The sequence below is a fragment of the Lonchura striata genome, chromosome 1, assembly GCF_050655825.1.
Source record: "Lonchura striata isolate lonStrDom1 chromosome 1, ASM5065582v1, whole genome shotgun sequence".
Classification (NCBI taxonomy): domain Eukaryota; kingdom Metazoa; phylum Chordata; class Aves; order Passeriformes; family Estrildidae; genus Lonchura; species Lonchura striata.
Window position 1 is genome coordinate 44,249,519 of NC_140703.1, and position 26,805 is coordinate 44,276,323.

General features: G+C 34.1%; 1 protein-coding gene across 4 annotated transcripts in view; it reads left to right on the forward strand.

Annotated features, from left to right (window-relative positions):
- The window catches only part of DYNC2H1 (dynein cytoplasmic 2 heavy chain 1), a 143,715-nt gene that overhangs the window by 64,493 nt on the left and 52,417 nt on the right, over positions 1-26,805 (forward strand). For all 4 annotated transcript variants that reach the window (XM_021529338.4, XM_085575766.1, XM_085575767.1 and 1 more), the window contains 14 exons: positions 1,830-1,964; positions 2,716-2,859; positions 4,478-4,567; positions 6,467-6,532; positions 8,563-8,613; positions 10,075-10,152; positions 11,282-11,413; positions 12,765-12,837; positions 14,352-14,512; positions 16,402-16,527; positions 19,549-19,659; positions 21,457-21,612; positions 23,568-23,643; positions 25,087-25,298. In XM_021529338.4, the coding sequence (XP_021385013.3) occupies positions 1,830-1,964; positions 2,716-2,859; positions 4,478-4,567; positions 6,467-6,532; positions 8,563-8,613; positions 10,075-10,152; positions 11,282-11,413; positions 12,765-12,837; positions 14,352-14,512; positions 16,402-16,527; positions 19,549-19,659; positions 21,457-21,612; positions 23,568-23,643; positions 25,087-25,298 (1,611 nt within the window). The remainder of the gene's footprint in view (positions 1-1,829; positions 1,965-2,715; positions 2,860-4,477; positions 4,568-6,466; positions 6,533-8,562; positions 8,614-10,074; positions 10,153-11,281; positions 11,414-12,764; positions 12,838-14,351; positions 14,513-16,401; positions 16,528-19,548; positions 19,660-21,456; positions 21,613-23,567; positions 23,644-25,086; positions 25,299-26,805) is intronic.

Sequence of the window (26,805 nt, forward strand, 5' to 3'; positions counted from 1 at the left end):
TTTTGCAGATTAGACTGGCCATCTATTACACTGGTACACAAGAGAGCTGGAGGGGGGCTTATTGCAAGGATATGCAGTGAGAGGACAAGGGAGGAATGGCTTTTAAAGAGGGTAGGTTTAGATTAGATATTACAAGGAAATTTTCTGCTGGGAGGGTGTTAAGGCACCAGTTCCTCTGGGAAGCTCTGGGAACAGATTCCCCAGGGAACTTGGAGCTGCTTCATCCTTGGAAGTCTTCAAGGCCAGGCTACTTATGTAGTGAGTGGCATCCCTGCCCATGGCAGGGGGGTTGCAACTAGATGGTCCCATCCAACCCAAACCATTTTATGATTCTCTTCTATGATTCTATGATTAATAGCTCAGTTTTAGAATTTTGTACATAATTATTTTAGGTGATTTGAATTTCCACATTTACTGTCCCTATTGAACTCCCTATTAATTTTCAAATACTAAGGTCAGCCTTTTCTTAAAACTCTGATGTGTCAGATTTCTCTTACAGGAAGAGGGAAACTTGCTCTCTAATAAAATTCCATATCCAGATTTGACCATTTTAACAACTTACTGTCTACCAGAAACTAAGGGTTCAGAGATACAACAAAACAGATTTCACTTTAGAACACACTTTTTATGGGATCTTGGAACTCAAAAATATTTTTCATTTGTCTCATCTGAATTATCAAGAACAAAACTTAAAGAAGTCGATGCCTAAGATACCTGCAACAAAAAGCATTAGAGTAGTAATAGCAAGATTGATTTCAATTTTGGAATTCTTGTTAGCAAATTATCCTGAAATCAGGATGTTCTTGACCCTGAAGAAAAAAACTGAAGGTTCAGTGGAAACTGGCAGGTGCTACCTGGGTTTCCTCAACAAAGAAGTCAATGTTGGATGAGATCTAGCTAAATTTAAGTTAATCTTAAAGCAACATTGCCATTCTATCTGAAGTACTGAACTGGTTTCCTTCTAAAAGTCTCAGAGTAAAGAAATGGGTGCTGTCTCATAGCTCACAATATGATTCCTCATGGATGAGCAGGTGATCTTGTCCCAAACTTGTTTCAGGTAGAGAAGTAAGTGCATTCTACTACTCTAACTGGTGAATCTGTGCCTCCAAATATTCTAAAATGATGTCCTATGGGTGGTTGCTCAGAACTGATTTGACTGACAAGCAGCCAGTTTTCAAAATAAATATTTTGATGTGTGTTTACTGAAGGTTAGTAAAAAATCTTAGATATAAGGGAACTATTCAAACTGTTTCCTCTTCTTAGAAGTGAAATGAATTGTTTAATCACTTAATTAAATGAGGAGAACTCAGGAAAAATGTGGGGCAATCTCAAGGATTTTAAAGTGATCTTTGATTATGAAACTTAAATTGTTGTAATGTGAATATTAATGTCAGTTAGAGATGAGAGTTCTACGAGAACTGGAATCCTTTTGAAGGAAAATGAATTTATGGATGACTCAGTATAGGAAGTTTTTACAAGTAGCCAACTTCAGGTTAAATGGGAAATTAAACACAAGAAAGAAATACCCTAATCTGTATTTACCATGGGAATTTTAGTGCCTAAGACTCTGATCATAGAAATAATTCTCAAAAGCCTACTGATAACCTAGGTTTCAGAATATGGCAGTCTGGATTTTGGAGTCTTTTCTTGAGCTGCATTTTCCATACTCTAAAAAAAGTCTCAGTTTTTGGAATAACCACCAGTTTTGTAGAACTCTTGAGATGCATTCAGTATTCAGAAATACATACAGATCAGAAAGATAGCTTCCAAAATGGTTACTTTACAGGATTTCTTTTTTTAATGTAACATAAATGATTTTCTTTTTCCAGACACTTGCCACATCACAGGGCAATATACTAGAAAATAAGGATCTGATTGAATCTTTGAATCAAACTAAAGCAAGCAGTGCACTCATTCAAGAATCACTGGCTGAATCTTTCAGACTACAGAGTTTCCTTGATAAGGTAGAAGAATATTTTAATCTTCAAAATACTGTTTTTCTTCTGCTAAAAATATTTGTCTTTTATCTAGAGAAGATACATACATCCATGGAGATATAGGATGAGTAACATTATATTAATTCTTTTTGGGTAAACGATATTTTGGATATGCAAGTACATGCAATATTCTCAGTAATTAAAATGCTTTATTTTCTTATGCTGAGTAGTTACACAATTTAAAGTGTGCCAATTCGAATTAAAGGAACTTGGGCAAGTAACAGGTTTTGACTTTATTTTTGCCATCCACTATTGCAAACATTATAGTTCATATGGGTGTTTTTGCTTAATATGCCCCTTGCTATTGGAAGAGTTTAGATCATTGCTGATGCTATTCATCTGACATCCTGTTTTTCTGACAGATTGCAGAGTTTTCTTCTATGTTCTATTTGTTTAGTTTAACATTTCCCATTGAATTTTGGGATGTGTTCTGTGGTGTGGAAAGATCTTAGTGCCCTAGGGATTAATTTCCAACATGTTCTTCATAATTTAACGGATTTTTTGATAAATTTTTTTCTTCCAATTTTGGAATCTCAATACAGTGTTGAAGTCTGGAGTGCTGATCCCTCAATTTGAATGCTTGGAAAGGGTTTGGTTTTCAAAATCAGTGGGAGTCATAGGAATGTTTTCTCAGAGGGCTGAGTAAATGTTTATGTAATAATCAGTAGGTGGCAGTAATACACCTGTCTTTTTATGTGTGTGTTGTTTTTCTGCACAGGAGAGGGATGCCTATCTCCCTTTGGCTGAGAGTGCTAGCAAGATGTACTTCATTATCTCTGACTTGTCCAAAATTAATAATATGTACCGCTTTAGTTTGGCGGCGTTCCTGCGGCTTTTCCAAAGGGCTCTGCAAAACAAGCAGGTATTTGTTCTTCTTCTGAAGCAGCTAATGCCGCAGAAGAGTCCATCTGCTTTGCTTCGTAGAATGTATGAGTCACTCTGGACTTTCTTAAAAAAAAACTTAGAATAATTGACGATGAAGTGTACAAAAAGTAGCAATGCTGACCCGTTATGCTTTAGACGTTCAGCATAGAGGCACGTGGACTTATAAATTATGTTGTATATAAATCACAGAATTTCTCTACCATCTAAAAGCAAAGTAACTCTTTGTGATTTCAGGTTTGTTCTTTGTCTATGGTGAATCGGGAAAACAAAGGCTGATTATAACTTTACTGAAGGCTTTATTTAAATAAATTAGTGATTAAAATGCTAATAAAGCTAATTTTATCGAAAAGGGGTAGAATAAGAAAATGCCTGTATTTCTACATGGTTCATTTACCCGAAGGAAGGTCATAACTTTATCTACTTTCTTACAGTTTGTAAGCATGCCTGCAAGCTCTCCTGTTTAAAATGTAATTTTTAGTCTTCTGTATTCTTAGGCCAGTATATTATTATTGAAGCAAATAATGGATTTATCCCTTGTCACCTCACTCTTCAGATCTAAGTACCCATACTGAGTATATAGTACATTTTCTTTTTATTAAGCATGTCCAAATTGTTTTTACTTAGAAAGTCATACACCAGACTTTCATCGTGTTTCCTCTGGATTCCCCTTTATTCTGGCATTTGTGATTACAGCTCTCTTTCAGCTCCAGTCATTACTAGGCGCACTGTTCTGACAATGTGAACTGGTCTTTGAAGTTCTTTTCACAGAAAGATGTGACTTCACTTCTTTTCCACAATGTGATGATTTACCTTCTTGTTCTTACTCTCACACTCCGTAATTTTTTTCTTCCTGCCTGTTAATGTTAGCTATTTAAAGCTCAGCTTTTGGTTTTGCCTTCATTGCTTGCTTTCTTTTTTCCTTCTCCTCTATCCAGTTCTTCATGCCAAGTGATCTGTTAGACATGGGAAATGTATTAGGCAAATCGGTTACCCAACTGCCCTTCTTAAACTCATCTCTTCAAATTCCAGCATGGTAGAAAGGAAGTCATACTACCTGTAACACACTCCCTACCCTTTGGTCCCTTTCTTCTTTTGTCCTATCAAATTATTTCCTGTTAGAACTAGTCTTTCAATCTATGAGCTTTGAAGAACAGTACACTTACTGTTTTCTACAATGTTCTTTTCAGTTGGGCCAAACTCAACTAGAAGTTTAATAACTACATTTAACATCAACATTCTTGTTTGGTAGTATTAAATATTTAATTCAATTAATAAGCAATTTTTTATCAGGTGAAAATGATGAGATTAAAATGGTATTAATGTTAGGTGAAGGAAATGTACTCTCGTTCACAATGTATACACAACATTGTGTCATGTTCATAGTCAAAATATTCAATGCCAAAATATTTATTTCTTGATACTTCAACATGAATTTCCCATTTAATCATTGATAGCTGCAGATTAATTTAATATGTTTTTAGAACTGGCATCACGTAGAGTCCAGACTATTTGTATAATTTTGCTGAAATTTAAAAAGTATGTAGAAAATTTTTTACTTCTACAAGAATTTTTGAAATCTGTAATTTCTCTTTTAGGATTCAGTTAATACTGAAGAAAGAATCAAGTTGCTTATTGGCTTATTGAAACATACAGTGTATGAATATGTTTGTCGTTGTTTGTTTAAGGTAAGATTGTAATTTTTTTGGCTTTTATACAGTGCATGGGGTTTGAAAGTTTTCTTTTAGCAGCTCACTTGATCTATTTCAAAGCAGTATTGTGTAATGATGCAAAACACTACACTATCAATAATTAACGTGCTAAATGAGGACTTAAAATCAGTGTATGACCAAATTAATATTGCTGATGCACATTTCTTCACAGAGCTCTATCTCTCTGCCTCATTCTGGCTTCAGAGTCAGTCATGGGCTTCACAGTCTTCTGAGCACTCATTTTGCGCTTTCTTTTATTTCTTGCATTCTTAAATATAAGATTTTATGTGATTATTTGGGAGTTTTTTGGATTTTGGTTTGTTTTTTTAAAAAAGGAAGCAGAAGTGGGTTTGTTAGGTTAATGTTTGGACTTGGTTATCATAAAGTTCTCTTCCAACCTAGATGATTCTAAGTTTCTAAAAGTCCTACATTGTGATATTCTCCTTTTTATTTTCACAGCCTGTCTCAAAGGTCTACCTGCTACCTTGTTTGTTTCTGTCTGCTCCTTGTTCTTCCTCCAAGAAATGTTCTTAGTGTATTTCTTCTTTATTTCAGTCAGGTGTCTTTTCACTTCTTACTTTCTTACTGAAAACCTAGGGAAGCTATGCCTTTCATTTTCAGTTTTAATTTTTACTTTCACATGAAACTGTCATAACAAGAAGTGTTTGTCTCACAGTACCAGGCTGAAGAAAGCACAGGAGATCTGCTTATATGGTACAAATCATGCAAGTTTGTAGTTTGGTCTGTGAGGATGAAGAGATTTTGAACATTTTACACCACCTCCTACCCCTGTCTCCCAGTCTAGCAATGCTACATTGAGGATTCAGGGGTAGCAGTTTTTTCTAAGGGGTTTTGTTTATCAAAGTCCAAGTGTATTCTCATGAAATAGTCTCATAATAATTGTTTGTCTTTGAAGTCATAAGTATGCAAAGCCTTCCACTAAGTCATTGCACCTTGTGAATATGGAAGGCAGCAATTTCTATGTGTAAGAAAAGAGTAGAGAGTTCAAATTCAAGGCAGAGAAGAGATTTCTAGTAGGAAAGATTTTAAGTGTGATCAGACTGGAGTTTAGAAAATACTGAAAATGTGTTCAAACTAATGGTCCATCCAGTTTACTATTGTGGTCTAATAATGGAGAGAACAAATAAACTCTTCACACTGTCCACAATTCACTGCTAATGCTTCCTTTTATCCATGAAAATTTTTAGACTGCTGTGACACTGAGGCTTTACTATTGTCTTTATAAATGGTAAAGCTGATATGAATTCATACCCTTTGAAGCATGCTGGAATCAAGAAGAAGGATTTTGTCAGTCTGTGGTTATTATTTATGTGTACATAGCCTTTGTGAATGCTGCTAAATGAAAGTAGAGCCAAGAAATTTACCTGAGCACTCAAACTGGCCCATCTTTCCTCTCTAATTTGTCAAATGTGGTTTGGTCTGGGCCTCTTAGCGTTCATTCAAATAATTCTCATTCAAATTTTGGGTACTAGATCATCTGGGGAGCATCCTAATATGCAGTTGTGATATGGATTTGCTGGCAGACCTTGTCTCAGAAGATGAAAAAGTGGTGTGGTTTGTTCTCAATGTCGTATGATGTTCATGTTTATCAATAAAATGAGAAATTCAGTGCCTTCCAAAACTTGATTCTAATTCCTAGTAGGGGCCTCTTTGCCCTCCACTCCATAGCCCACTTTGAGTTAGTTTTGTCTCTAGCTTGCAAAGGGATGTAGCAATTTTACATTAGGATATATGTCACTAAGACATTACTATGGAATTGGAGGTGTTTTTTAAAAGAAATGTTACATATAAAAAAGAACCAGAAATAGGACTTTTCCTGAGTATATAAATACACTTTTACTGCTTTTATTTCAGGCTGATCAGCTAATGTTTGCTCTACATTTTGTACGAGGAATGCACCCTGAGCTTTTTCAAGAGAATGTAAGTGCTAAAGAAGAAAATCCCCAAGTATTTTACTCAAACTTAATATGAAGAGTAAATAAGTAGATGAAAAGTTTTTGTCAGTAAGTGTAGGACTTAGTTTTCTGTAGTGGAGTCAGATTAATTCTATAAAGTCTGCCTGGAGTGAAACAGTATGCATAATTGACTTAATACAATTGCTTAAATGTGGCTGATTATCCTGAGTCAAGACACATTTAATTATCTAAAGTACCTCCACAGAATGGAGAGACAAAACTCTGGCTTTCTGTACTAGGAGCTGGAGACCAGAAGGGACGTCAAATGATAGTAGATGTCAGTTCAATGGAGGAGAGTGCATTATAGAGGTAAAAGTAAAAATCAGATAATACATTTGAAGGAAGTAATGAAGTTTGATTATATGAAATATGGGAGCTTAAGGCAGAAGGTTCAAAAAAAGTTGTTTGGAACCCTCCGATAGAGTAGTTTCATTGTAGACGTAAGGATTGACAAAGTGAAATCCCAGTCTTTCAGCAATGATGTGGCCTCATAAAAATAACTCATCTTGTTAGCAGAAGTATATCCTGGTCGGTCTTTATTATCCAAAGTTCCCTATTTAATATTATCATTTTATTTTAGCTTCTTAAAATACCTTACTTTATCTTTCTTGAGTTTTTCAAGTTGTGAAGGCAACAACCTGCAAGCAGTTTTCTGACTAAATTAAATCCTGGCTTCTTAAGTGTTTGTGTAGTACAGCCCTATGTGTTAGTTTCTGTTGTTTAGCATGCACGTTCATCAGCTATTAGAGCTCTTAGACAGCATAATCTAGGTTATATGTAATGCATTTTTCTACAGTATCTGAATACTCAAGAGACAAAACAGGCAAATAATATCAATAAGTTGAAAGATAAAAGTTATTTTCATTAAATTGCTAAGAGAAAAGCGCTTGTACAAAATATTTAATAAAGAAAATGAAGCTGAAGTGGTTGTTCTTTTAAAGTTATTTCTTCTTAAGCTTTTAATGTGATGAGACTAGGAATTGCTAAATATGCTGCTAGAAAATTTAATATTCTAAGACCCTGTCCCAAAAGAACTGAACCTTCTGCTCTTAAATATTATTTTGCATAGCAATATGAAATTTATAGTACAACTTCAAGAATATGCTATAGAATGCCTTGGTTCCCAGCAGGGACATTCTCTTTCTCAATCAATATGTATAGATTTTCCTGAGGTTGTTTTATATTCCCTATATATTGTACTTCTTCTTTTCTGCATGAAAATATTGCACAAACCAAAAAATACTCAATACATTTTTGTGTGCACAAACATTTTCTTTGTAACTGGGAGACGAGCATCAGTTGAATGCAACTGATAAAGGGAGTTGTTTCAAGACTCAGTGAGACTGTTGGGTGCCAAGAGCTATGCTGGGGTTCCTATCAGCAGTATTACTCTTAGTCAGTTGACTTTTAAATTTCTCATGTTACTATTCTCTTTAATAAAAAAATCATCATCACAGAATATAGATAGTATTTATGCAAAATTTCAGTACTTACTGAGAATTTTTGGTCTGTTTCTTGCCACTTCCAAATACAGGATTATGTAATTTCTAGTGGTTTTAAATACTTGTCTAAACAATTTAAAATTGTCTTCCTGGATACATCTATGAAGTCTAAAAGTTTTAGTCATACATAAATTCAGTCATGCTTTCTACTGTTACCTGTTCTGTGTGGGCTGCTGATGCCCCACCAAGCAGGATGTGTGTCCTTGCCAGCCACATTGGTTGTCTTCTGATAGTCTGTGATGGGCACTCTGGGTAGGAACTGTGGGTGCTTGCTTCTTTTTCTTATAAAGCACTGCAGCCATTTAGCCTGGATTCTGCAAAAGAAATTACATTCTGGTACCATCACTTAGTATTTAAAGAATGTCTTGGAACTCCTTCAGAATGTAGTATTTAATTTGTTTATCTTCCTGCTGTGCCTACGTGCTACTACATATTAATCTCAGTTTTTAAAGGTGTCTTGCGACTTTTCTGAGTTTTCATTTATTCCACACAGGAATGGGAGACTTTTACAGGTGTGATCGTTGGAGACACCATCAGAAAATCAGTAAGCTATATTTATTTTCAAATTTTGAAATAAGGAGCACTTTCTTCAATCATGAAAAGTTAAAGTTTTATTCTTACTATGTTGTTTAATTAATTGTATTCATACAGTAAATAAAGTAATTTTCACATAGTAATATAAAGGTATACATTTATTAAAGAATTTTTTAACATGGCAAGTAGTTTTTTAATTAGAATAATTGTTTGCCTTTGTTGTGTATTTTCTTTTATTTTTTCTGTGACCAGGATGGCAATTTGAAATTGCATGTTTGAGGAGGTTTTCACCCCTCTTCTGTAACTAAAATCAGTATTTCTGAATCACTCCTTCTTCCAGAGTCATGTATGAGTTGTACTTTTTGTACTTTTTCTCAGGCAGCTGATTGCTAAAATGATCCTTGAAATCTAGTTTCTCTAGCCATTAGATGGATCAACTACAGGTGTTGCATTTTAGTGTGACTGCAGAAGTCCCCCTTCATCTGTCTGGAGTCATTATAATTCAATTAAATGTCTGTGAACTGAGTGATTGTCAAGTATTTGTTGCTGTAGGCCATTTTCAAAGAATGTGAGATCTGATTGTATAATGTAATTTAATACCAGTCTTACCTCTACCCTACCTAAGGCACAATCCATAGGTTTTGGAAAAGACTGTGCTTGTGTGTGCCCTTCAGCCCAACTAGAATGTATGATGCAGACCCATGTCAAATTTATTCCTACAAACACCTCCAAATTTCCTAGGTTTTTTTTTCTCAGACTTTGTTAACTCATGGCTGATACCCTTTCACAAGAAAGCTTCTGTTTTTCTCTGCTGATCATTTAAGATTACTCTTGAAGTTGCTCACTCCTTGAGAGATCCAAATACATTTCCATGCAGAGACTCCTTAGACTACTGTAAGATCTTTTCATAACAGATGATACAGTGAATACAGAAATTCTACTGGAGCTTAGCAGTGTTGTTCATACTTAGAACTTCCTCCATGCCAAACATCTAAAGAGCAGAAAAATAGAGCTGTGACCAAATTACCAGTTCAGAGATGTTCAGAAATGGTGTTTTGGTCTTTATGTGAAGAACTATCTTCATGATTGCAAATATGTGCAAGAGTTTTTTTTTGAAGCCAGTTTCTCAGAGTGCCTATGTAGATAGCCAATCATTTGTGTCACTTGTTTTTAGTAAGAAATTCTAAAAACAAGTGACACAAAATTTAGAATTGAATGTGTCATAAGAATGCTTTAAATGGGTAAAGTATTTTCAGGCTCAAGTAGCTAAGCAAGTGAACAGTATGTCTCATATTTAAGTATTTTGGTAGCTTTTTTGTTATGCCATGTATGAGCTCAGCAAAAGACCAGAGAAAGATTGTGGTTGTGAATGTTTTTATTAAGAACATGGATTTCACAACCTTATTACTGAATATTGTGTTTCATAAAAGATTGTGTAACTTGCATTTGTGATATAACTTGCTTCCATAAGGATTCACAAAGAAGCGCTCGTGACCAGATTCCCTCCTGGATAGAACAGGACCGAGTCTGGGCAGTAGCATCTTTGAAGGTATTCATTGTGTGGTCTCTTGAATTTAAAGAACTTTGGCTTTGGCAGATAGCAATTTGGACTTGAATACTCAGATATGTATTTGTCAGATCAAAAGATTTTGTTGTTTTAAGCTGTTTAGTCTATCTTCCAGAAACCCTGGCTTAATATATAGCCACTAAAAAAAAAGTTATTTTTGTTTTTATTTTAATTTCATTTTTTCTGAGCCTTTTTCATGAACATTTCTACCCCATCTATAATGCATTTCAAGGCATATGAGGGAACCTGTCATCTTACTGTGATTAGAAAATAATGCAGATCTATCCAAGTTCTTCAATTTATGTAGATAGGATGATAGAAGAAAAATTGCAAACAATATTTAGTTATATTCAGATTTCACTTGTGTAATGACTTTAACTAATCACTTTATATTGTGTTAAAAGCCATAAACTGTTAATTCAGAAATTAATATTCTTCTAATCAGATTTCTCTGTACATCTTTATAGATGTTTTAGAGTTTATGATTGCTCAGACTGAACTAAAACAGAAACTCTTTCTTGCATTGGTCAATGTTGAAGTTCTCTGATCCTGAAGGGAACTAAAGGAAAATATTAGTCCTGAAATTCTGTCTTAGCCTCTTCTCCTCCTGCATGTAGCTCAGCAGCAAGGAAAAAAAAAAACTTGACTGCTCTTTGACAAGGACATTTTTTGCTAAATCCAGAGTTCACTGTTTTATTTCTCTTTAACCAGGAATCAGGAACAATCGCAATAATGGTGTGGCAAGCATAATAGTTAGATGTTTGAACAAACAGAAATTGAGTAACTGAGTGAATTAGTAGCATGCCATTACTGTTACCAGATAGCAGATCATCATTAGAGGAAAGGACTTAAAGCCCAAAGTTTAAAATGAAAGAACCTTAAGGTTATAAACTAAAGTGATAGGGCAAATATAGAGATAGTCTTTCCAGGGAATAGGTAAACAAGTGGTTAATTTTAAAATGTACTGTTGTCTTCTCTAATTCCAAGGATAAAATTGAATTTTGTGATTTGCACAGCAGTGGTCATAGTGATACTTGGAAATATATTAAAATATATAATGCCCAAATGGCTATTCTTCTTTATGGTTAAATCTACACTATTTGTTTTGTAGCTTTCTCTGCCAGGTCTCTATCAGACACTTTGCTTTGAAGATGAAAGTCTTTGGCGCACTTTTTCTCAGAGCTCTGTATGTGAACAAGACTTTCCATCTCCTGTTGTAAAAAGAATTTCCTTGTTTCAGCAGGTAATCTTTCAATTCATAATATTAATTATGAGTTCAGCAGTGAAAGTAAATTTTACATCCAGGCCTGGGTTGAATTGTAAGCAGTGACAGTATCTGCACTGTCCTGCAGTTTAACTAGTTTTTTGATCTAAGAAGTATATATTTTTTTTACTGTAGTGCACATTATTTCTCTGTTATCTGAGTCTTTTTAGTGTTGATATATTAGCTGCAACTGAGTATATTCTCTAAGAAAACAAATTCTTTAGAAATACACACAGAATTAATTTTATGAAGAGGTATTAAAATACTTTTGTGGGTGCTTTGTTACTGCTGGATGTGTCAGCTCGTTGAGCGTCTTACGTCACTGAATGTGCAAACTCACACATCTGACACAAAATGCAGTAGCAGCCTCTGCTTCTCTAGAATAGAAGAAATGAAAAATGACTCCTGAAAACCTGGTGATAAAGAACACACCACAAATATGGAAATGGCAAGTTCCTTCCTCAGTCTGAGGGTTGTTTTCCACTGGAAAAGGAAAATGTAATCACTTTTGTGTTTATGGAAAAAAAGATGTTGTTATTTATTTTCAAATGATGCTGTGATTTTTCTTTTGAAGTTACTTTACATTAAAACATCCAGAGAAAGGATGGGGTGTTAGACAATGTAGTTCCATGTTGATTGGCTCTTAGAGCTATTTTCTATTTGGAGTTTTTTGTGGAGGAGGAAAATTTCTGAAATACCATGCATGCAATTTAGGAACAAACCATTTTGGAAAGCAATTTGTCTGAGTCATATTTGATTCAATGACATGCTGAAGACCATTTCTTATGTGTGCAGTGTGTTGTCAGAAAATGTCTGCATTTATGGGAAAGTAAATTTGCAATGATCAGTGCATCTTTTTTCTTGTACAGAAAGTATTAAGAATTTCCTGTTTATGAAATATATTGAAACTACATTTTTAGATTAATATGCCACTCATAAATTAGTTTGAACTGAAACCAGAAATATTTATGTTCCAAATAGGACATTGCTGCCTATATATGTGTGCAGAATTTAGATGCTAATATAAAGCTAAGTGTGCTTTCTGTCATTCTAGCTACCCACATAGCTACTTTTCTTCTAAAATATTGTAGAAAAATTTGTACCTTACAAGTAGACATTAAGTATAGATCTATCTTCTGATTCTATTGATAGAACAAGCTACTTACAAAAGAACAATTACAGTCGATTATCTTTGAATGATCAACTATCTCACTATATTCAGAGAAGATAACTTTGTTCTGAAGATAAATTCAAAGAATTCATCCTTCTTAGAAGAGTCTTGCATTTTAAATTTTCACTATATACTTTTCTGAATATATTTTATTTTAAGGTACTTGTGGTTCAGGCTGTCAGACCAGACAGACTACAGAGTGCCATGGCTCTTTTTGCATGTAAAACCCTAGGTAAGTTAAGTTTTCACCAGAGTATTTCTGCACAATAATTAAATAACTTTTTTTGTCCTATGTTTCTGTTTTGTATTATAGTTCTTAAGGAATTCCTAAAGTTTAGCATATGAAAATATGCTGTAAATGGTTTGCTGATTTTGTTTTTGTAAAATATTCTTAAAAGTGCTTTTAAAATCGTTTGGTTTATTCTGCACAGTGATTGAAAATATAATCAAAAGATCTGTCAAATTCTTTTAATTAATTCTTGAACACTGGAGTCATCAAGAAAGGAAGATAACTGGTTTTATACTGCAGCACTCTTCTTAAGACTCAGATTTTCCATAAATACTATTTTATGTAATTTACCATTTAAAGACCATTAGGTTTGAGATTTTATAAATTGAGTCTCAAAAGATCATTTCATTAATATCAGTAATTTTTGTAGAACTCTTGGTCTGTATTCCTTTTTACTGTCTGCTTAAAAATACATATGATTTAGAGTGAGTTGATAGTACAGTTTTCTATTTATTCTAGTCAGTCAGCTTCCTCTCTCATGTCTATTACATCCAAAGTTTGTAACGTGTATGCCAAATAATCTTAATATTGCAGTAGAGCACACAAAAACATTCCTTCAGTTTTTAGCAGTTTTGAGTGTCTCATTGGGGTGGGCACTGTAAGTTTTAAAAATCACTTTATCTTACTTCCTTATGCTGTCTGTGGACATTACTTGTTGCTCAAAATTGGGTCATGGTCCATGGTGGGGGGCTTGGAACAAGATGATCTTTGGGGTCCCAATAGAAATTGTTCCATGAATATATAGTACAAATGAAATAGCATTGTTCTATATGCAACATACAATAGCTCAAGTCTGAAAACAGACTGCATCCTCAAGGAAGTGTGTATTGCATATTTTAGTAGTTGTGGCATAGATGTCACTGATTTGGGCTCTTCTGTCTCATTGTATGTTGTGATTTCCTGTTGCATCCAATGCTTCACTGGTTAAATGTTGGTCTAAAGATGCACGGAAATATGTGTTTAACACTATTTAATTTATGATACACTTATACATGTATCTTTGGCCTCATGTATAAATACCTTGCCTTTACTAGGTCAACATTCTAGACACTTAAGTTGTATATTAAAACAAATAATAGATATCATAGTTCCAAGTCAAATAATTAAGGCTCTCAAGGCTGTAAGGAGAGAAGTTCTGCATGTGGACATAGGCACTGCAATTACTTTTAGTAAATAGCATAAGCATAGCTTCTCATTCCACTCCTCTCTTTTTGTGTTTTCCTTAAGACTGCACTCTAAATAAAGACTGCAATTTGTCAAGCTGGAAATCCAGAAATACTTTTCTTCTCAATATACCTACCTGCGTGTTGTAAGGATATTTCCTTCATTTTAAAACTAGTTTTTTGGTGCCTGCTGAACAGAACTCTTGACAGTCTGATGAACTCTAGAGTGTCTAATGAAGCACTCCATCATGTATAGTCACTTTATTACCATAATAATTCTAATTCTAATTATAGGAATTAAAGAATTATCTCCATCGCCTCTGAATATGAAACGTCTGTATAAAGAGACAGTGGAAATCGAGCCCATCTTGATAATAATTTCTCCTGGTGCTGATCCTTCTCAAGAATTACAGGAACTTGCCAGTGTTGAAAGAAATACTGAGTGCTACCATCAGGTCAGTCTTCAATAAGTGTAGTGATTAAAAACCACAATGTGTAAAATTTTGTAGTAATATCTGTTTTATTTTGTTTTCCAAGGAAGTTAGTAAGTAAAATCATCATTTGATGTCTGTGGTGTTTTGTTGTTTCCACCTGTCTTGACACTAACATCTCATTCCACTGGCAAAATGGGCTGGAGAAGAGACACACAATTAGTCATGCTCACAGAAGCAGAATCCAAACAAGAGACATTCCTCCAGTGTGGAGAGGAAAGAATTAGAAGATGGATGGAAAAGAACAAAAGAGGCTGAGAATTGTTATATACAGCTGTTATACATTGTTATACATTATATATATATAAAATGCTGCAGGATTATCTTTTTTAGTGTGGTGTGACTGAAAAAAAGCCTACTAAAAACTAGACTTCATAATTTCCTCTGCTTATAGGATTTGCACATTTCTTTCTTCAATAGAAAACACAAATCAGGTGTTCAGTGTTTGTGAATACTTAGGTATTTTGTGAAAATCTGTAAAATATTTTGAAAAATTTTACATCCTTGAAGGTTTCCAAGAATCTACTGGACAAAGGCCTTAGCTCCTGATTTAATCTTTCATACCTTGCCCTACTTTGAGCAGGAGATTGGAATAGATACCTTCCAGGATCTATTCCAATTAAAATTATATGAATCAAGTGGTTTCCTATATTCCCAATACACAGTACCAATGGGCTCTATAACTTTCTGAAAAATATTATTTCTTTCTGTTATTTGACATATTAAGAGGAGGGAAGTTGTTATCCAGCTGATAACTGGTTAGCATAGAAATGGAAAATGTCAAGTTTAATGTTACTTTTAAATAGTCCTTGAAATTGTTCCTTTCCTGGAACATAAACTGATATATTTTTCCCATCAAACTGTAAATATTTGGATCCTGCTGCTGTCTTATCTAGTTGTGAACATTACAGAATGCATATTTCTTACTCTGCCACATGGATTTTCATGTTTATCTCCAGATATCCTTTATATGTTGGACTTTCAAAATGTATAATAGTATGGTATTCAATTAGGGATCAGGACTCAAATCACCTGAAAGATGTTACACTAATGATAATACTTTTTTTTCCCCTACACTTTCTTATGTAATTTGACTAGAACATAAAAGATAAAATTTTCTTCTCTGTTGATTTATTTCTCGCATAGGATAAAGAACAGAGTGCTAAATTTGTGCTGTTTGCTACTATATTGCTAGTGACTTTCAGTTGTCTTCTTTTGGCTATTTTCAATTATTTTAAGATATTATATTCAGTTCTACTTAGTCAGAGAATCATAAAGCTAAGACAAGACTTTTCACATAGGTTAAAACCTCTTTATTTTTGACTTGTTTGGTTCAGGGTTTTTTTTAACTTCCAAATGGATTGTAAGGTAGAAATAATATGGTACTATAAAAAGTGAAGAAAGGAGGATATGTTAAACTATTCATAAATCCCAGCAAAATTGAGTATTTCTCTTCAAAGGAAGTACTCCTAACTTCTAGTCTAAAGAAACTTAGTTCTCATTTCTCTCTTATTTTTGCAGTTCTGCAGTAATGCAGTTTAGTCCTTGTTATTTAAATTACTTTTTGACTTCCCAAGGAATACAATCACTATCACCAAGTGATGTATGGTTTTTCTCATTAAAAGACTAGGTAATGTTGTTTGTACAGAAACTGGCTAGACAAGTTGCAAAGAAAAACTTGTTTTCCTTAATCTTTTCCCTACTTTAGTAACTTATCATATTAGAGAAAATTCTGGTTGTCTTTAGCACTCTTTTTTTTTAATGTATGTATCCTAACTTAAAAACATGATTTTGTATTTAACTGTTAAATGAGGTATCAGAGATTCTTGATACAACTGCGTCTGCTATTTCAGATTGCCATGGGCCAGGGTCAAGCTGACCTGGCTATTCAAACTTTAAGAGAATGTGCTCGGAATGGAGAATGGCTGTGTTTGAAGAATCTGCATCTGGTTACATCTTGGCTTCCTGTATTGGAGAAGGTGAGGGTAGAGAGAGAAGATGATACAAGGAACCAGACAAAATTAGTATGCAACATTTCTGAAGCATTCCAGGAATTTCCATGGTGATGTTTAAAATTGCAGTTTAAAAATATATTTTTGTGGTTTTCTCAGTTGTGCATAAGGTGAACTGCTTCAGATCAAAGCAGCTCCCTTCTTTTTGTGAGTGCTTTAATTTTCATACAATGTACAGTGTTTCTACCACAATGAGTGAGCAAATGCTCCAGTTAGAACTTCTGGTATTTTATGGGATACTACCCATCTTTTTTAATGAATTATGTATGTAACATGAATCTATGTATGCTTGAATTTAATTTTTTCTCCCTTAGTTCTAGGACTTTCTTTTTAGTAGCTCTTTTTTTTAAGTGCTGACTCAGGCTGAGTCATTAGGAGGTTTTTGCTAATTTGAGATTAAAATGTCTCATATTTTATAGAAACAAATACTTATGGCATATGAAATCACTAACTTGCTAACTAAAATTGATCTTATGTGATATACTTTTCATGTACATCACCACAAAATCCTTAAAACAAATAAAGTCAGAAGAAAATTCTAGAATTCCTTCAACAATTACTACAGTCTTAATTTTCCAGTTTTCATTGATTTTTGTAAAGCATAGTCCATGGATGTGAGCTTGGAGTCTGTAATTTGTGTAGCAGTAACCATGTGCCTGTACCTTTGGCATTCCTATAATCGATTCTGAAAAAACGGAAAGGCAAAGCAAGATAATGCTGATGTGTGTCATGTAGTCTGAACAAGGCAGTCAACAGTAATTAAATGTTTGTAAGCTCCTTGCTGAATACAAAATTTCAGATCTTGTAAGTATTAAAATATGGATATGTGTCAGGAGGGTCTTACTCTTTCCACATGAACGTAATACCGAGTATGTTAAACTTCTTGCTGAGCTTATTATAGACTAATATTTGCTGATGTTTGACTCTGCACATCCCCTTGCCTGTTTTGCATACCATTAGTAAGTGGGAGGCTATGTAATTCTTACATTTGAACATCCTCTCAAGAGACTGCTGCATATTCATAAATCAGTTCCATCCAGGTGCAGAAATTCAGTTCTCACAGTCTTTGAATATGGACCCAAATGTACCACAGTGAGGTAGATTGAAAACTTGCCTAATCGTGTAACTCAAAGAGTTACTTTCATCATCAAAAAATCCAGTTGGAACCAGTCATCAGCATTGTTCTCTAAGCATTGGTACTGTGGCCAACATTGTTTAACATCCTAATTAATGAGGTGAATAATGGAACAAAGTGCATCCTCAGCAAGCAGAGATGATAAAAAATCTGAGGGAAATGATTGCTGTAACAGATGAGTGTACTTTCATTCAAAAGGACCTTGATAGACTGGAGAAATAGCCTGGCAAGAACCTTGTGAAGTTCAGCAAAGGGAAATGGCAAGTGCTTCTCATGAGAAGGAGTAACTTCAGCCACCCAAATAGTCTGGGGACAAACTGGCTGAAAAGCAGCTTGGCAGAAAAGATCTGGGAATCCTGGTGGGTAAGAAGGGGACCATGAGCCAGCAAAATTACTTTGCAGCGAAGACTATTGGCATCCTGGGCATCCTGGGTTTTCGGCAGTGTTGCCAGCAGGTGGAGGGAGGTTGTCCTTCCCCTCAGCACTAGTGAGACACACCTGGAGTTCTGTGTCCACTACTTGGCTAGCCAGTGCAGCAGAGACATGGGCTTACTGGAACCAGTTCAGTAAAGGGCTGCAGAGGTCATGAAGGAACTGGAGCATGTATCATACTAAGAGAAACAGAGTGAACTGGAACTGTTCAGCCTGGGAAAGAGAAGGCTCAGGGGGAATCCTAGTATTTTGTATACTGGCTAATGGGAAAGAGTAAAGGAGACTGAGTCAGAACCTTTTTGGTGATATCCCATGACAGGACAAGAGGACATGGGCATAAACTAAAATACAGAAAGAACTATTTAAATATATGATAAAACTTATTTTAGTGTGAGGGTGGTCAAACGCTGGAACAGGTTACCCAGAGATGCTGTGGAGACTCCATCCTTGTAGATACTGAAAACCTGACTGGCTGCAGGTCTGGGCAACTTGTGTCTGGTTCTGCTTGGAGCACAGATTTGGACTAGGCAATCTCTGGTGGCTCCTACCAAGCTGCACAATTCCATTATTCTATGTACCAGTTGTAGTTGTCATTTTGCTTAAATAGCTGAACAAGTAACAGTTTTTCAGATTATTTTCTTTACTAAAAACACTGAAAACAAAGTGATAATAATTATGCTCTAGAGATTATCAGAACAAATGGCTTCTGAGAAAGTCTTTCAAGAGGTTTCTGAGCTATGTTTCTTCCAACATACATACACAAAACTGTTGACTTTGTTCTGAAACCACTTGTCAGGCAACTTTGGTGTCTTTGATGACAAATGTGTGGGTTTCAACTGAGCATAAAGCACTAGCACTGTGTTTCCATATATTCAATAATTATATATTTTTGTGAAGCCTTTATATTTGAAATAACTTTTGACAGTATTTCTCTTAAAACTCAATTTTCCAATCTTCAGTTTTCTGTGAATCATGATACTTGAAGGGTTCATAGAACAAATACTTGAAGAAAAAGAAATTAATATAGCTATACTAGTGTTGAAAGTCATTGAAATCTGTTGTTGATATGCAGCCCACATTGCAAGCCTTCATCATTTTTGATGTAGCCTTCTGGTGTTATTGTACTTAAAAGAAGTAAAGAACCACTCTATATTTTATGTCCTCAATTTAATATCTAAGAAGAAGGTGCAAATGTTTTGACACAGCTAGGATGAACTTCAGATTTGAGCACAGCAACGATATAGAATGTGTGGAGGCAACGCATCTTGAACTATAACCTTATGTGTACAAGCAACTGTTGATTTTTTTAGATTAGCCTAATTTTCTAATCCAGACTATTATAATTTTATAAATACTGTTCTATTTATAAAGACCCCCAGTCTCCTCAAAGCCTATTTCAATATCTAACATCTCCTTAATAGGAACTGAATACATTACATCCTCAACCAAACTTTCGTCTTTGGCTTACTACGGAAGTTCATCCAAACTTCACTCCGATTTTGCTTCAATCAAGTCTGAAAATAACTTATGAAGTAAGATCTGTTTCGAAAGCTTTTATTAGATTCTTATATTGAGTGAACCTTGATGTATAGCAAACTATATGTTTAGATAGTATAAATGGTTTTACCTTATATTTCAGTTACATGTAATACGAAACATATGAGTTTATCTTGAAAGATGATTTTTTTCCTAGATGCTTTTACAATTATAAGTATGAACTGACAATAAGTTTTCATAGAAGAATTAGTTGTTCTGTTTTGTGCTCCAGAGTATTTTGTGCATTTAATCACTTCTTCTAAAAACAAAAATCTACGCAAATGTTGTTACATGGATGGAAAACAAGGAATTTCTCCTTGATGAATAGCCTCATCTGAAGATCACAGAATCCCACTTTCTCTTCCTTATTTTCCTTTTTGGCCTTAGACGTTTATATTCACTGGACTCTTTCAACAAAAAATAGCTCTCTTTCCATACAGCAGAACATACAATTAAAAGCCTTTACTCAAAACTGAGAGCTTTGCATTTGAAATGGATCAGCTTTTAATTTGGGACCACGTTCCTCCAACTGATTGGAAAGTCATCTAATCACAAATGCACTTAAGCGGTGATGCCCAAAATGGAAATCATTAGTAGGAGTGGTCATAAGTCTTCCATTGATAATGGAGTGTGGAGATTTTGCCTGCAGCTAATCTAGGAAACTTTGACCTGCAAGAGTCCAATGTTGCTGACTTTCAAGAAGCTGAAATAGCTACACTTTTACATTGGCTGCATGTATTTTGAATTTTTTGCAGTACCTTCTTGTGTGTATTGAGGTCTTCAGTGGTATAGAAACTGCAGGACTGTTACTCATTCCACTGTCTTTGGAATAATTGGAACTTTGCACAAATGCAATATTCTAAATATTTTTGTTTCCTTTCCAATAGATGTAAAATTTTTGTTACCCAGAAAGAACAATGATAGGCAACTTGGCAAATGATATTTAATTATTACATGGTTGTAGTATGTTCTAGTGTATGTAGAGTGTTACCAATGAAGATACAGATATTAAAAAAAAAAGTCAATTTACTACAATATTTTACAATTATTTTTCAGAAGCAACCATGGTAATCTTATGGAAACACTTAGAGCCATTTTTCAAAAGAAATAAAGAGCAACAAACATTTAGAAACACAAAATTGAAATTTAAATATGTTTAAAATTTATGTTTGCCTTCAGACTTGCAAATAATTTGAGAATGACTGATTATCCAGTTGTTTTTACTTTTAAGCACGGTAATTTTGGTTACTGCCTACACCTTAAATGCAGTTATTTCTAGTGCTTGTGAGCATTACCTACCACTAAATATGAGAACTGGCATTTTAATATACATACATACCATATTTATATGCTAGTTAACAGAGTGTGGGGATGGCATAAAGCAATTTGACATCCATCACATCACAGAAGTAATTGGTAGTTGAGGTTGTAAAATCAGAAAAAAAATCTTTTGATTGAAAACAACTGAATTTACTTTATGTATTTTCATATTTCATTTACTTAATGTATTTTCATAGAGTACTATGCTTTTCACTAAGTTTTCACTAAGTCCTATAAGTTGATCCTGCTTACCTGATTACTTTTTCCTTCAGTATGTTGATGTTATTTTCACTACAGAATCATTATGTTGTTAGGCCATTTATTACAAACATTTTTTTTTCTTGTTAAATTTTATTCTATTAAGTACTGTTTGTCATTTCATTAAGTTACAAATTCCGGGTTATAATCTAAGAAAATAGCACGTAAAAATACCAGGTTTTCTGTCTTGAACATTGTTTTTCCTTCCAATGCAGGCACCTCCAGGCCTCAAAAAAAATCTCTTGCGAACTTATGAATCTTGGACACCAGAGCAAATCAACAAAAAGGGAAATTTGTCTAGAGCACATTCTCTCTTCTGTTTAGCATGGTTTCATGCTGTATGCCAAGAAAGAAGAAATTATATCCCTCAGGTAGTAATTTATTTGCTATGTTTTAAAAACTTTGCCCCATTTATTAGCTTTTATACTTGGAAGCATTTTTCATCATGTTTATGTTGGATCATATTCAGAAATGAGAAAAACTTGGGTATTTCTGGTGCCTGCCTTTATTGTCTCTGAATTCATTGCAGAATAGGATCCTGGTAACCTCAGTTCCTGTCCCTCTGAAAATTGCTTCTGCCTGCATGGGGCTATTTTGTGCTTCATGGACTAAGTGATACTGCTACAGAAATGTGGAAAAGATTATGTGAATCCTGTTTGCTTGGGATATGCAAAGATATTATGGAAACACAATTGAATAAAAAGAGACACTGGAGGGAAGGAGGAGATTACATTGTCTACACTTTCTTCATACAAACGCCCTCAAGGAGAAGGAAGAGCAAGGAAAATAATTAATTTATTGCGAGAATTATAATGATTTTCAGAGATGTGTTTTTGCCTTAGCCAAATTTTTGATTAAAGTGAACATTTTTTTCTGGCTGCAAGGTGCTTAAATTAAATAGACCAAAAAAAAATCACCAAACAGCAAACTGCTTTATGACTTGTTCATTTTATTCTATTTAGATGAGATATGAAATTACCCTGTCATGTGAAGGATTTGATCTGGCATAGTCTGGAATGTTTGGAAGTTTTTTGCTAGTTTTGACTTCGTGATTTTTTTAGGGTTGTTTGCCTTTTGCAGTAACAGACTTTTGAATATGTTGTTCAAGAAGTACAATAGGTGAAAATAATTTAAGTATTAAACTGACACATAAATTCTCCTTTTTTTTTTTTTTTTCAAATTTGTATTTATTTGGCACCAGATTTTCAAGTGGCACAAGATGGGATTGGTACTATCTTTAATTCTACTGCATAAATATGTAGACAGTGATAGGTTTATATTTCAAGATTACCAATTTCTACATTGATGGACTGTAGTTAATCTCAGGTAGAAGCTCTTGTATTTTATAATGAATTTTGAGTTGTTTTGGATCTGTACAGATTTATCCAAAAACCCCAACATGGATACTCTTAGGAGCATCTTTCCAGAATATGACCTTCAGGGTGGCTGGCTGAGAGTTTTTGTGATCTATGGGACAGCTGCAGTCTTGACCTCAGGCTGTATTGATCTCGCTGGACATGAGCATGTTGCTGACATGTTTGCATTTCTCATCATGAATCATGTGCACTGTTGCTATATCATCCATATCAAAGTACACTGTAAAAAGAGCAACAGGACATGCCTTTCAAATCTGGATTTCCTAACTGATTTGTCATATATCAGTATTTATTTATACTTATCCATTTACGCTGAAAGCTTTTTGTGAGAATTAGATATACAGTAGCATTCCTGCTACATAAAAACTAATGTACCAAGAAAAAAAGGAGATACAAACTGCAAATGATTTAAATATGCATATGGTGGTCAGCATTTTTAGTGGCAGTAATTGATAATTTTTTTGGTCAGACAAAAAAAACCCATGAATTAAGGAGTAAGGTGATGGGAGTATATTAAAGACAATGTTTGAAGAATCAGTCATATTTGTGAAAATCCTGTCTGTATCCTGAAATACGAAAAGGCCCTCAGAAATATAAAATGGAAATTCAATGCATGAACTAGTCTCAGATGTCATAATGTTTTAGTTGAAGTAAATATTGGTAGGAAATAACCTTAAGTGTATGTTTTTCATACTCCATGGATTCTGGTTTTTGTAAGTATATAAAATTAATTGCACTGTTACAACTGAATTTTTTTTATGCTACCGCTATTGAATGTTTCAAAAAATGCACTTTAGAGGACACAGGTTGCTTCTTTTTTCCTTAAGTGTTATACAGCATTCAGTAACAACATGATGCTGGTACTTCATGGTGAATCCTTCATGATACTTCATGATCATTCCCGATTAAATTATCAGTAATTAAATTCTTTGGATTTCTTTTCATGGTAGGGTTGGACCAAGTTTTATGAATTTTCTTTGTCTGATCTCCGTGCTGGTTTTGACATTATTGATGGACTCTTTGAGGGTAAGTCACTTCTTAAGGAAAGTCCCATTAGGATGTTGCATGAAGAGCTTTATCTTTCTATAATACTCATGTAAAAGTAGAGATGCTGTAGAGCTCACCATCAGTAAGCAAAACAAGAAAAACAGAGTGAATCATAAATCTATTTTTAAGTGATTGGATAAACCAATAATTCTTGGTTCCCAGGGAGTATGCTGCTCAGCTTCTTCAGTCCAGGGGAAGAAATAGGAAATACAGGGCTGCCTGTAAGATGAATTCTTGTCTCCATTCCTTCCCGGTGTGAGTTCCCCTAAATATTGAATAAATGAATTGACTATGAATTGAATATGAAAGAATTCTTCATATTGAAACTCAGTATCAGATAGTTTCCACTTCATTGTTCTATTAACCAGTTGAGGAATTTTGAATATTAGTTAATATGGCAAAGGTAATTTTTTTTAACTCCTTGCATTTTGTACTGTTTCAAAGTGAAGTTAGGAACTGATATGTAGAGATAATTTACAATCATTGACCGGTGGGGTTTGTGGATGGTTAGTACTTCTGAAATTAGACCTTAGTTGTGCAGACTTGAATCACACAGTGAAGTAAAGAGATTGAATCATTAACTGTCAGTGATAATCATTAATTAATACTGTGAAAAAATCTTTTCTTATGAAGCATTAGGAAACAACAGTTACCACCAGTAAACCCCCACGTAAAGTAATTGCCACTTCCCTCTTTCAAGGGACTTTAGGGAGTACTTTCCTGTATAAGCTTTCACCTGCACATGAGAGCTATATAAGACACAAGTAGATCATTGTGCCATGTAGTTATTTTGGGCAACTATCGTAGAATGGAGGAAAAATATAAGTTATTTTGAACTTGGATATAGTTGTGTCAGAGTAATCTAACACAACATCAATCTGACCAGGAAATTATTATTAACATGCTTAAATTTATTTGCTATGTTGTGTGATTTGTAATGATTTGCAAAGTATCTATCCTGGACCTCTTTGTGTTTGAAAGATGACATTTCCAGTAATCTTACGTATGTGAAGCATGATCTGCTTTTGGTTTAATCAGTCAGTTTATATTATGAGATCAGATGGTGAAAATAATGTATAAAATTTTATTTATGACAAAGGAGCCCAAAATTAAAGTTTTAATAGCATAATTTCTGAAATGCATATAACCAATTAGTTCAAAAAGCACTTCAAATCTAAAGCAAAATTTCTAATAATTCATTTGCAACACACTAAGTGTTCATTTTTTCACTGCTAAATATTTACAAACACTTTAAAGTTTCTGCAGCTTTTACTATTTGGTCATATAGAAGAACAATTGAAATTTAATTAATTGTTTTGTTCATGTCTTCTTATTACCCTGAAGAATGCAGTGGCAAGAGAAATGCTTACAATGCAATGCTATTCAGTGATACAAAACTAATAGTATTTAATTAATTCATAGGTTCCAAAGATTTTCAGTGGGAATTTGTTCATGGCTTGTTTGAAAATGCAATTTATGGAGGTCGTGTAGATAATTATTTTGATATGAGAGTTCTTCGGTCCTACTTGGAGCAGCTTTTCAATTCACGACTCATTGGCAGTTTAAATGCCAGAGGCAAGAAGATGAGTACGTTCCCATGTTCGATCTCTTTACCAAATTCCTGCAGTATTTTGGTACGTATACATCTTCTATCACCTAATAAATAATTTATTTTCAAGAATTGTTCTTGAAGAAAACCCAAGTTACAATCCAAAGGATACCTCTGTTTCTCTTTCGTGTGGAGCATTAACTCTGTCAGTTTACTATTCTTTTTTATGGTATCTGATTGGACTGTGGTGTAGAGCAGCCTAGCTATGAAGAGTTGAGTAAAAGAAATCGGGTTAATTTATGACAAAGATATAATTATGTTTTTATATAATTAGAATATTAACATAAAAGTGGTTTGTTAGACTGCTAAATATTCCTACAACTTCTGGATGAAACAGGAAAATCTGAAGATACCTTCTTGTTTCTAAAATGTATCAATATTTTGACAATCTGTTGATAGGCCATGGAGGGTATAGGACATTTTGTTTGGTGATAAATATGGAATCTGATTCTCCTTCAGTATTTCTCTAGTGTAAAAGAGAGGGAATTCAACAGTCTGAACAACTGATCACTCCCTGTCCTTTCGCAATATAATTATAGTTGTTACTGTGATTAAGATTCACTTGCGTTCCAATGGAGGACTCAATACTAGATCTCTAATATGAAAGCATATAAATAGTATTATCTCAGTTAAAGTAAATTGCTGTGATTTGGCATTCTTTACCTGGATTCTGACTGCTCAGGTTTGGTTTGGGTTTTTTTTTATTACTTTATTGTGACCATTATTTTTTATTTTCTATAGATGTGCTATGTTAATATCATAAAAACAGAAGGGATAATATAATCAAGTAGATTAATTCTTTTTTTCTAGCCTGCACAGCATTTAATATCTCTCAATATCTTAAATGATTATGTACGTAAAAATTTCTGGGTCTTCAAGTAGTATTTCCTCAGTGTTTGGTGTAGCATTCTGCTACTGTTACCTCTGAAGTGAGATTCCATGTTAAAGTGAATTGTGCACATCCAGCACATGCTGAAAGCAAAGACAAAATGCACGTGGCACATTTGCAACATGGTGCAGCCAGGCTTTCAGATAGTAAATATTTTTGCCTTTAAAACACAATAAGAGAGATGTCCAACACCATTAGTCTACCTGAGTCTGCAAGGCCTCTGTCTGTTTCTTGCAAGAGAGCATCACTAATGACTATTACACTGTAACCACTATTGATGCTATTCTGCATCTCCAATGATTATGTAAACCTATTTTTACCTAAACAATTCGACTTTGTATAAGTGAATATTTTTGTAGATTTAAATAGAAGTGAATGCTCTTAATTTTATAAATATGTATTATACTCTTATTGGAATTTCCAAATGCTAAAGTATTTTTTTTTTTGTATTGTCATTAATCTTGCCTTTAAGTTTTCAACAGAAGTAGTGTACCTACTTTTCAGGGACAGTCTTGGCATGTTTTTGTTTTCATTTGATAGTTTCACTGTAATCAGAATTGCTTTTTGGTCTTTTAGAGTGGAAATGTTATATAAAAGAAGATTGGTTCTGATATATAAAATGAAGACATCTATAAGATTACCA